At 39.6% G+C, this 12,385-nt stretch overlaps 1 protein-coding gene across 1 annotated transcript in view; it reads right to left on the minus strand.

The window, feature by feature from the left end:
* The window catches only part of LARS2 (leucyl-tRNA synthetase 2, mitochondrial), an 80,670-nt gene that overhangs the window by 53,225 nt on the left and 15,060 nt on the right, over nucleotides 1-12,385 (minus strand). The window contains exon 4 of the mRNA XM_083377251.1: nucleotides 2,716-2,807. Coding sequence (XP_083233377.1) covers nucleotides 2,716-2,807 — 92 coding nt within the window. The remainder of the gene's footprint in view (nucleotides 1-2,715; nucleotides 2,808-12,385) is intronic.

The following is a 12,385-nucleotide window of genomic DNA, read 5'->3' on the forward strand; positions in this document are numbered from 1 at the left end:
TGGACTGAGGGGTTTAATGTTTTTAAATTGTGATTTTAATTTTTTGCGGCTAGACTTAATTTAATTTTATTTTAATTTTATATTGTATTGTTTTTAAATTTTGCCTTGTAAACCGCCCTGAGTCCTTTGGGAGTAGGGCGGTATATAAACTGAATGAATGAATGAATGAATAAATAAATAAATAAATAAATAATACATACATACATACATACTGCTTAATAGTTTCTCCTTAGTTCCAGATTGGATCTCCTTCTGATGAGCCTGCCTTCAGCTACTATGGAGAATAAATTGACATTCTCTTGCCCGTGGCAGCCCTTCAAGTATTGGAAGACTATTATCATATCTCCCTTTATTCTTCATTTGGTAAAGTTTCTGCATGAGTAGTCTTGCAGAATGCCTTTACTCTACTTTCTTTGCAGCTCCTTGAGCTCTTGTGTTGGAAGAGAGCTATACTATAGTTCTGTGCCTTTTTCGAAAAACAACAGTAGCTGTGTCTGTTGATTGCTGCCAGCCTCACTTCCTCTGCCTGCCCAGACAGCAATTCATCCAGTTGATTTGACTACTCCACCCAACTGACTCCACATCTAAGCCCACGGTGAGACTCAGTCAGCCCACTGCTAACTCATACTTAAGTGGCCCACCAGAACACTTAGATCCCTTTCATAGGCATTATTGTTGAGTCACTGACTATCCTGTATCTGGATCTTGTATCTGAAATCTGTTTTTTTCCTGCTTAAGTGAAGGGCCTTACTCTTCTTGCCTCTGAACATCTTATTGAATAGGATCCAATGCTCAAATCTGTCAAAAGCCTTCTGAACCTTGAGTCTGTCTTCTGAAGTGTCAGATATCCCCGCCCCCCAGCTTTGTGTCATCTGCAAATTTGATTCAATCTCTTCATATAGGTTATTTATTTAGATGTTGAAGAGCACTAGGCTCAAGACAGAACCTTGTGGAACTCCACTGCATATTGATGTAGGATTTAAATTGAAATGAGGTGATGGAAAGGAAAGAAAAATAGATTGGTTGTGCAGATAGATGTTTCAGTCTCTCGATGTTTTACTACACACCCAATAAAATCAAATTATCTGTCCTAGAAGACCAGTAAATAAGTCAATAGAAACAGAACAATTCCCAGGTTTTATTAAGCTTTTCTGATAGCATGAAATGTAAAAAGGGCAACAAATAAACATAATAATAACAATAATTAAAAATCAGACTACAAATACAGAACAAAGAAGCACCACTGGTTGTCACCTAGAATAGCTCACAATTCAAACCACTCAAATTCATATTAAGTGCAGCCCATAATGGATAATTACAGACTATTGACCAATCTGAAACAAATTATCACAAACAACAAGAATGTAACTATGATGCTAAGATGGGAACCAGACTCTGCAACCAATCCAGATGTCGACTTTGTAACAACAAATCTACACCAATAGCACCATCACAGGCCTCAATAAATACACAAAAGATTAGAGGCAGCTTTGCATGCCTCTATAATATAATCTGACAGCAATGTCTTTCTAGATTCTACATAGGGCAGTGATGGTGAACCTTTTAGAGATCGAGTGCCCGAACTGCAACCCAAAACCCACTTATTTATCGCCGGGTGCCAGGTGGGACATGGCCCACTGTGTGGGTGTGGCTGTAGTGGACATGGCAGACTGGGTGGGTGTGGCCAAAGTAGGCGTGGTCACCTTGATGTTGCTCGTGGGGAGGGATGCCTCTGGGGACTGGGCAGGGTTAGGGGAGATCCAGGGGGTCTCTGGCAGGTGGGGCGGTGGGCCAGAGGCTTGTCCTGCGGGGTGAGGCGAGGCGAGGCAAGATGGGTGTGCCAATTGCCACAGGGCAAGGCAAGGCGAGGTAGGGGCCAGGACAGCTGCTGCCTGACACCATCAGTCCCCGCACACAGAGGCCAGCGAGCGCATGGAGCCTAACGGTGTCTGTCAGCAGCCACAGCCTGCTGGCTCCTCAACCGGCGCACTCTGGACAGCTAGCTGACAGCAGAGGAGGCAATGCAGTGGGTCGTAACCGGGAAAATGAGAACATGTGAGGCCAGGAGGGACAGGACAGGGGGGGAGGGAAACCAGCTGTGCTGGGATGCATCCGGCCACATGGGACCTCGGGCAGCTGGTTGAAGAGAGACGGTTGCCATCTCTGGGACGTGTCACGCGTGCCCACAAAGAGGGCTCTGAGTGCTGTCTCTGGCATGCATGCCATAGGTTCGCCAGCACTGACATAGGGCAAGCTTGGCACAAAAGCTTGATATCAGGAGTCAAAATGAGAACAAAGTAATATCAGAGCATTTCAACCCCCCAGGACTCTATTGCAGGCCACAAAAGTGACTGTTTTGTAAGTAAGAGACTTTAATAACGTGACTGAGCAAGAAATTGCTGAATTAGTATTGTAATTATTAGTAATCTGTCATACAGATCTGTAACAAATCTGTATAACCTGTCTCTCCTCTCTGCCTCACACCCATTTCATCTCAATTAAAATTCTACAGTTAAGCAACTCTACGCATCTGATGAAGTGAGTTGTAGCTCACAAAATCATATCCTTTTAACTAAAATTTACTGAACTTTGTTAATCAGAAAGGGCATTACCAGACTTCTTCTATTTTTGGCTACCCTATATCAACACAGCTTTCCTCTTACTATGACAACTTCTGTACTGTTATATTTCACAAGGAGCTGGGAAAAGAAAAACCTTTTGGTCCACTCTGCGGGATGGAATCCGTGCTCGATTGCTGCATTCTCTGCTGGTAATCCAAATGCATCCCATCCCATTGGATTTATCACCTGTGCAAAAACAAGAGTTTCCAGAATTTCAGGGCTCAAAATAATGAAACGTGTTTCCAAATTCAGCATTTTCAGTTTGTCACAAAATCATACAAACTATGCTTGTCACATACAATTTAAGCATAATGCATAGGATATTTTTTTGTTACTTGAAAACAAGTACATGCTATACTATGTCCTTGTACGTGCTAGTGTACATCGTCATTTTGATGATGTGCTATTATGTTTACTACACATATACTTATAACAAAACAAATAATCCCTTCCTTCCTTCCTTTAGCTTCCATCAGTAAATATCAGCAAGGTTTTTTTTTGTTTAAGTTAAATAGAGTGATCAGGAATTAACTCTGCCTTATTGTTCTGGCTTCTAAAAGTAGAATATGCCAAGGATCCACTTTATGCATAATCCTTAAGTAAGTTTGAAAGGCCTTTTTATTTGTTTAAGTAATCCTCTGGAAAGAGATGCTAACTGGAAAGCCCTTAAGGACACCTTTGCTTTGGTCTTGATAAGCCAGGTACTAAAGAACTGTGGCTCATTCTAAATTCCAAATCAGACTATTGTTAAGACGTGATTTTCTGCATGTATGAAAGAAAAACAGTTGAAAGAGATAGGACTAATTAACGGTAACCATGGTTTTACTACTCAGTAGGTAGGTAGATTTCCAAATTATCAGTGATTTAGGTATCAGATATTATTAACAAATGGATGAGATCTTACTTTCTATTTCCAGAAGAAAAAACTGAACTTTCTTATTCTTCCTATCAGTGGCAAGGTGACTATGCCATTTGTAAATGCAATATAAATGAAAAGCACTTATATCTAGCTATTTTGGTGGTGTGGTATTATGTTTGTTATATGATAAAGCAAGTGTACAGTAGAAAAGGGATGCAACAGTTACTTATCTGGGAAAATACATTAATTGCCAAACAAAAAAGACAAGTGGAATTCTGTGAAATGGTGTTATGGAAAATAAAATATCAAATGTGTACTCTGCGTAGTAACAACAAAATACAAAGAACAGAGGAAAAAGGTTATAGAATCTCCTGCTTTTGATGTATATTCAACACAACATCATTTATTTATTACCATCTCCATACTTCCTTCCTGTTTCCCTCCCTCCGTCCTTCCCTTACTCCCTTTCTCATTCCCATCTCCTTCCTTCTCTTCTCCCTTTCTCCTCACTGCTTCTCACAAAAAGCCTTTTCTCTTTCTCATGCACACATCTCTCCAAAAGCTTTCTCTCTCTCTCTCTCCCACTTCTATGACAAAAGCCTTTTCTCTTCTGACTCTTTCTCCAGCATTTTTTCTCTCTCTCCCTCTCCTTCCAAAACTGCCTCCTTTTATATCCTCTCCTGTCTCCTCCCCCCTCCTTTTCTCTTCCGGGTGAGCTAGAAGTGCCGATCCTGTGACCTCTGTCTCACCCCAGCAGCTGTGCTGCACCGCTTTGGCTTGTTCCCTCAACTGCTACATTTGGCTAGGCTAGGCAGGGTCGTGTACCACCTGTCAGGTGCCAATGCTCCACAGGTGGTATGCATACCACTGGCTGAAAAGCTCTGTTCTAAGGTATGTTGGATGTTGACATCTCTATTGCACAGTGTTTCAGTAAGGCATTTGATAAAGTAGATCACAACCTACTACTTGATAAGATAGAAAAATGTGGGTTAGACAGCATCACCACCAGATGGATTTGTAGCTGGCTGACCGGACATACTCAGCGTGTGCTCCTCAATGGAACTGCATCTACATGGAGGGAAGTGTGTAGTGGGGTGCCCCAGGGCTCTGTTCTGGGCCCAGTGCTCTTCAACATCTTCATTAATGATTTGGATGAGGGGACAGATGGGGAACTCATCAAATTTGCATACGACACCAAGCTGGCAGGAACAGCCAACACTCCAGAAGATAGGCTTAAAATACAGAAGGATCTTGACAGACTTAAACATTGGGTGCTATCTAACAAAATGAAATTCAATGGTGAAAAATGTAAGGTTTTACATTTAGGCAAGAAAAACCAAATGCACAGGTATAGTATAAGTGGTACTTTGCTCAATAGTAGTAACTGTGAGAGGGATCTTGGAGTCCTAGAGGACAATCACTTAAAGATGAGCCAGCAGTGTGCTGCAGCTGCCAAAAAAGCCAACACACTGCTAGACTGCATTAACAGAGGGATAGAATCCAGATCACGTGAAGTATTAATAGCACTTTACAATGCCTTGGTAAGGCCACACTTGGAATACTGCATCCAGTTTTGGTCACCACGATGTAAAAAAGATGTTGAGACTCTAGAAATAGAGAATAGCAACAAAGATGATCAGAGGACTGGAGGCTAAAACAGATAAGGAACAATTGCTGGAATTGGGTATGTCTAGTTTAATGAAGAGGGGACGCGGTGGCTCAGTGGGTTAGGACACTGAGCTTGTCGATCAGAAGGTCGGCAGTTTGGTGGATCAAATCCCGAGTGCCGCGTAGCAGAGTGAACGCCTGTTACTCGTCCCAGCTTCTGCCCACCTAGCAGTTCGAAAGCACGTAAAAATGCAAGTAGAAAAATAGGGACCACTACGGTGGGAAGGTAACAGCGTTCCGTGCGCCTTTGGCGTCTAGTCATGCCGGCCACATGACCACGGAGACGTCCTCGGACAAGCGCTGGCTCTTCAGCTTTGAAATGGAGATGAGCACCGGCCCCTAGAGTCGGAAACGACTAGCACACATGTGCGGGGGAACCTTTACCTTTACCTTTAGTTTAATGAAGAGAAGAAATAGGGGTGACATGACAGCATTGTTCCAATATCTTAGGAGTTGCCATAAAGAAGAGAGTCTCAAACTATTCTCCAAAGCACCTGAAGGCAAGACAAGAAGCAATGGATGGAAACTAACCAACAGGAGTAGCAACCTAGAACTAAGGAGAAATTTCCTGACAGAACAATTAAGCAGTGGAACAACCGCCCCCAGAACTGTGAATGCTCCAAAACTGGAAGTTTTTAAAAGACTGGACAGCCATTTGTCTGAAATGCTATAGGGTTTCCTGCTTGAGCAGGTGGTTGGACTAGATGACCTCCAAGATCCCTTCTTCTTCTTCTTCTTCTTATTATTATTATTATACTTTTATTCATAAAACATGAAACTCAGTCAACTGAACACTCAAATTGACTGGCGCTAATGGTTGACACGGGCTGCTGCCAGCATCCTAGGTATCAACCAGGTGTCTCCTTAAAATGTAAGATGTTCCGAGTAGCGCAGTTTTTTGTAGCTTTGCTGGAGTTATTGCAGGAAGATGTAATTTCTTGATGTGTTTTGTAAAGTTTTTGGACATAGTTCCCAGTGCCCCGATGACAATGGGTATCACTGTTACGCATTACATCCATTGATCACACAGTTCCGATGGCCAGATCACAGTATTTTGTAATTTTTTCCAGTTCTTTTTCTTCAACTCTGGCATCTCCTGGTACAGCGATATCAATCAGCTGTACGCTTCGGTTCTCTACAACTGTGATATCTGGTGTGTTGTGTTCCAAATGGCGATCTGTCTGTATTCAGAAGTCCCACAAGATCTTCACCCTCTCATTCTCAACAACTTTTTTCACCCTATGTTCCCACGACTTTTCGGACACAGGCAAGTTGTATTTTTTACACAATGCCCAGTGGATTAGTTTAGCAACTTGGTCATGTCTAGCTTTGTAATCAGTTTGCGCGATTTTGCTGCACTCACATATTAAATGTGAAACAGTTTCAATTTTGTTGTTGCGAAGTCGGCAATTTGGATTGTCAGTAGATTTTTGTATCTTTGCTTTCATGGCATTAGTTTGTAGTGCTATTATTACTACTACTACTACTACTACTACTACTACTACTACTACTACTACTATTATTATTATTATTATTATTATTATTATTATTATATCATCGCACAGTCAGCCAGATGTGCAGATTGGATTTGGCATTTTTGTCTACCTATTGAGTCCTTACCATGGACCTGGGATAGGCAGATGTGGATGTTTGATGGTATTGCAGATATTGTCGCAGGATGGAAGCAGTTCTAGTAAGGCTATGTTTTGCAATTGACTAATGGTGAATTTATCAATGGCAATGGTGTTCAAGTGGTGCTCCAGTTGTTTTGGGATTGCACCCAAGGCACCTATTACTATTGCTACTAGCGTTGCTTGCCTTTGCCATAGTCTTTCTATTTCTATTTGTAGGTCTTTGTATTTTGTTATCTTCTCCAGTTCTTTCTCGTCTATTCTGCTGTCTCCAGGCACTGCCACATCCACTATCCTGACTTTTTTGTCTTTCTTATCGACAATTGTTAAGTCCGGGGTGTTATGTTGCAGGTGTTTGTCTGTTTGAATTCTGAAGTCCCAGAGCAGTTTAATTTTATCATTTTCTATGACTTTCTCTATTTTATGATCCCACCAGTTCTTGCTTACAGGCAAATGATATTTCTTGCAGATCTTCCTGTCGTGGAACAATTAACAGTCCGACCAGAGGTGGATGGACCGTGGTTCATTTGCATGGTCAATATCAAAGAAAAGAAATCCAAAACATGTTCTATAGTAAAATTTGTTTAATGAGAAAACAAAAGACCTAGACTGACTACATTCTCTCATCAGGCAGAAGAACAAAGTAAAGTAGTAACTGTGAGAACTTTTTTAAGCATGCGCACAACACTGTTTAAAACCAAAACATTGGCTGGACATAGCTGGAGTCACTATGGTTACATGATAAGATAATACACAGGTGCAGAGCAGAAAGAGATGTACACTTAGGAATGAGCGAAGCTGGCAAAACTAAAAAAACACGCAGTGACACTTCCAATGCACCATTGTTGCTACTTTGTCATGCTGCTGTTTGTAGTCAGTCTGTGCGATCTTCTTGCAGCAGCTTAACAGATGGTCCACTGTTTCTTCAGCTTCTTTGCATAGGTGGCACTTACTGTCTGTTGCTGTCTTCTCAACTTTGACTTTGTACGCATTTGTCCTTAACGCTTGGTCTTGTGCAGCCAGAATTAGTCCTTCGGTATTTTCTTCATCTTTCGTGCTCTTAGCCATTGCCAGGTCTTGTTATTATCTGCTTTCCCAGCTATTCTTTTAATGTACTTGCCAGGTAGTGCTTTGCCTTCCCATGCCTCTATTCTGTTCTTCATTTGGTTTTTCTTGTAGGCCAGTTTGGTCTCTCTAGTAGTCAGTAAGCCTTCCTGATATACTAATTTCAGTGCATCTTCATCATTGTCATTCAGATATTCTTCCAAAGCCATTTTTCCTTCTTCAACCATCTGATGTACTTGCAGCATTCCATACCCACCTATTTGCCTTGGTAGATGGAGTCTGTCAACGTCACTTTGTGGATGAAGGGTATTATTATTATTATTATTATTATTATTATTATTATTATTATTATTATTAGCTTTCCATCTTAGTTTGATCTCTATTTAATCATTTACTAATTGTCTATTGGTACCCTTTAAGATACCAATTTGAAGTTGGAACTTCCTTCTAAGTTTGGGCCTCCTATATGAATATCATATTTTGTTGCTAACATGGTGTGTTTATTGTTTGCTTTTGTAATGTGGTTATTTAACCTTGTTAGCCATCCAGAGTCACCGTAAAAGTGGGTTTATATACACTGAATAAATAAGTGAAAGCTGCACTTTCAGCATTTCAGAACAAATCTGCCTGCTTCTACCCTAAGAAAGGAAAGATATTAGAATTGTATTAGAATTGTGGGCTTCCACTAAAACTCATAATTCTCTTTCAATGTCTTTAAATTGTAATTATTCTATTAAACAACCTTTCCCCACATTTTGATATTATTATCATGCATTTCCTTTTTTGTCTCCAGTTATTGACCATATCTAGCAGGGTTAAGGAAATTTATATTGAATTTTCTTGCTAAGCCACATTATGGTTTGTTTGTTATTGGTTTAGCATGATGTGTGAATTCAGTTGTTTATAAATTATGTCTATGGCAACTGTTCCCAATTGTAGTCTGAGGACCACAAGGATTCTGCAAGGAAAGTTGAATTTGTTTCAGATTTCGGCAATTTTTAAGTCTTTCTGGCCATTAATTGATTTGGAAGCCATTTTTTAATTCCAATTTTAATCCCAATTTCAACTGATCATTAAATTTATACAGCAACATGCAAATATTATGATATTTTAAAATCTCTAAAGAGTTTGGTCAATAATTTTTTTTAAAATGCATTTCTATTTAATTTTTATGTCTTGAGGATACCGTGCAGGATATTGTTATGTTTGGTGGTTCCTGAAAAGTCCTGCATTGCCAATTGTTGGTTATATGAGGGTCCTCAAAAGCTTTTGATGCAGTTGTAATGGCTCAGTGTTATATATGAACAAGTCATCATTGGTACTTTAACAAACCACCATTAAAATAAATGATTTCTTAATGACTACGACTGTAATTATTGCAAAATCAAGATTGAGAAAATATTGAATTAATTTCCTTGAGCCCTGGTTTTTTGCAATCTGTAATTCTAATTTCATGTGAGGCTTAAAGTGGAAAAATCACTTTTAATTTTCAAATTACCACTATTTTGAAGTATGCCAACACTGGTAGACATATGAAATGAATACTGTATTATTATTATTGAAATTGTTACTAGTACTATTACTCCTATTATTGTTTTTACATTACATTTCATTATTCATAACTGTATCTAGTAAATTGGAAACACATTTTGCACCAGAGGCCCAGTTGCCACTGGGATAAATAAAAGCAATTCTTAGACAATTCTCTGATAAAGAACTATAAATTGAATCCAGCAAAAATACCAGCTGGAATATAATTGGCACACAGTAACTTCTATTTCAACTAAGCTAAAATTTTAGCCAGCTCTTACTTAATAAATTCCATTGGACCTTTACACTGTAGTGCTTTGACAACCTGCCATTGGCCCATGTGTTACTTTATTGTCACTATTCTGGAGATATGCATAGTAAGCTTCTAATACCCATGATTAGCCATTTTCCAAATGACCAGATAAATTGTATGCAAAATTCTTCTGGCAGACAAAAAATTTAAAGAAACAATTTATTGCTAAGTTTGTATCCCCAGGTTACAAAGCTCATTTTTACTAATAGCAAATTAGTTTTGGATTGATAACTGGATATATTATTTGTTGTATTATGTAGCATATCAGAATGTTTTCTACTTTTTATTATTCTTTTACTTTTTTATTCATTTTCTTATTTTACTGAATTTTATGTTAAGTGCTCCAGTCAGTTATTTCTCACAAGAAAATTATAACACAAAAGTCTTACTCAAGCTGCAGTTAGAGCCTTTGAAATCAAACTGGGTTAGCATACTTCTTTTTCTAATCACTTTCATAAATGGCTTGTTTACTGCTTTTCAATTGTGAGAAATTTTTGGATCAACAAGTTTGACAATACTGGGAGTTTCCCTTCAATTCTTAACATAAGAAAGTTTTAACTACAAGTTCAAGAACTTTTTTTGTTGGAATAAACAGCAAAAGAATGATTAAAACTTATATTTTAGAAAGATATTACATACTAAGGACCCAGATAAAGTTTAAATAAGATTTTGGAATTAATTATAAACAATCCGTTCCACAGCAAATGCTTTTGTTTTGAATTTAAAAAAAAACAATAAAGATAAGACTTTAAAAGTTGGATACTAGAGGAAAAGAGAAGAAGTTAAAGAATACAATTATTTTTTATTTTTTTATTTTAATTCCATTTATATCCCGCCCTTCTCCAAAGACTCAGGGCGGCTTACAAGCTTAGCAGTAGCCTTCATTCTATGTATATGCCTGCTTTATTAGGGCTTTCACACACACACCCCAAGCGGCATTATTACAAAGTCAGCTTATTGCCCCCAACAATCTGGGTCCTCATTTTACCTACCTCGGAAGGATGGAAGGCTGAGTCAACCTTGAGCCTGGTGGGACTCGAACCTGCACTAATTGCAGGCAGCTGGTGTTACTTAAGGAGGCATTAGCCCACTGCTCCACCAAGGCTCTAAAGGAGAAGAAAATTCAAACTTGACTATAAATGCATGATGAAGTAAAATAGTTTAACATTTGAAACACTGAAGGATAGTTTTGAATGATGAAGTTAATTATAAGATATCAGCCTCTATGGATTTTTTTAAAAAAATTCCATTCAAATGGGTCCAGTTCTTGGAGACTGCCTGGACAAATCCTGCAGATTTCTTTGCAAGGTTTTTCAAACATGGTTTCCCATTGTCTCCTTCCTAGGACTGACACAACACGGCTGACTCAAGGTCATCCAGCTGGCTTCATACACAAGATGGGACTAGAACATATGGTCTCCTGGTATCTAGCCCGATGTCTTAACCACTACATCAAATTGGCTCTTCTATATCAAACACAATCAAACACACTTTTTATAGATAAACTGTGTTTAAAAGATGTTATACAAAAGGAACAGGTTTTTCCTGATATATTGAGATTTAAATGTAGATTTTAAAATAAATACAACAGGAACATGGAAAAAGATGGTACATTGGATATACAAAAGAACCCGGCTGATGTCATCATCATCATCATCATCATCATTCCCCAAGGAGCTTTACCTTGTTATGGGGGAGGGGGAGCTTGTGTGCTCTGTTGAAGAGCCAGACTAAACTTGCTCCAAACCCATTTAACCATGATGAAAACATGTTGAATTGAAGTTGAATGATTGTGGAGGTAGAAATCAATGGTTGTATCAATAATAGGAGACCTTGGAGCAATAACCAAAGGAGTACCTAGATACATGAAAATTTTGAACTTAATAGACCTGAATATTCTGACTTCGCAAAAAACTACCTTACTTGGAACTGCCTATATCAGGCATGTCAAACTGCCGGCCTGCAGGCTGGATGTGTCACACCGAAACCATGTCCACCCCATTGCCTGCAATAGGAGAAAAGTCCCAATACGTCACACGACGTTGTGAGTTTGACACGCCTGGCCTAAATACCACTCAGAAGCTTCAGCTGGTACAGAATGCAGCTGCACGAGTTCTTTTGGGGGTCTCCCGATACTCCCATATTACACCTCTGCTCCATGAGCTGCACTGGCTTCCAGTTGCCTTCCGGGTGAAATTCAAGGTGCTGGTGATGACATACAAAGCCCTACATGGCATGGGTCCGGATTACCTACGGGAGCACCTACTGCCGGCGTCAACTTCCCTCCGTCCTGTACGTTCCCACAGAGAGGGCCTCCTCAGGGTACCACCGGTCAGAGAATGTCGGCTGGTGACCCCCAGGGGGAGAGCATTCTCGGTGGGTGCACCAATCCTCTGGAACCGCTTACCGGCTGAACTCCGGATGGCCCCCGACCTTCGCTCCTTCCAGCGTGATCTAAAAACTTATCTATTCGAACAAGCCGGCCTGGCCTGATGGGTTTGGGTTTTAATATTATTTTAACTAATGTATTCTTATTTTTATTGCCCTGTACACCGCCCTGAGTCCTTCAGGAGAAGGGCGGTATATAAATCAAATAAATAAATAAATAAATAAATAAATAAATAAATAAATAAATAAATAAATGCTACCTTAACAGCTCTTAAGCCAGTGATGGCGAACCTTTTAGAGACTGTGTGCT

The sequence above is a fragment of the Vipera ursinii genome (assembly GCF_947247035.1).
Source record: "Vipera ursinii genome assembly, chromosome: Z".
Lineage (NCBI taxonomy): Eukaryota > Metazoa > Chordata > Lepidosauria > Squamata > Viperidae > Vipera > Vipera ursinii.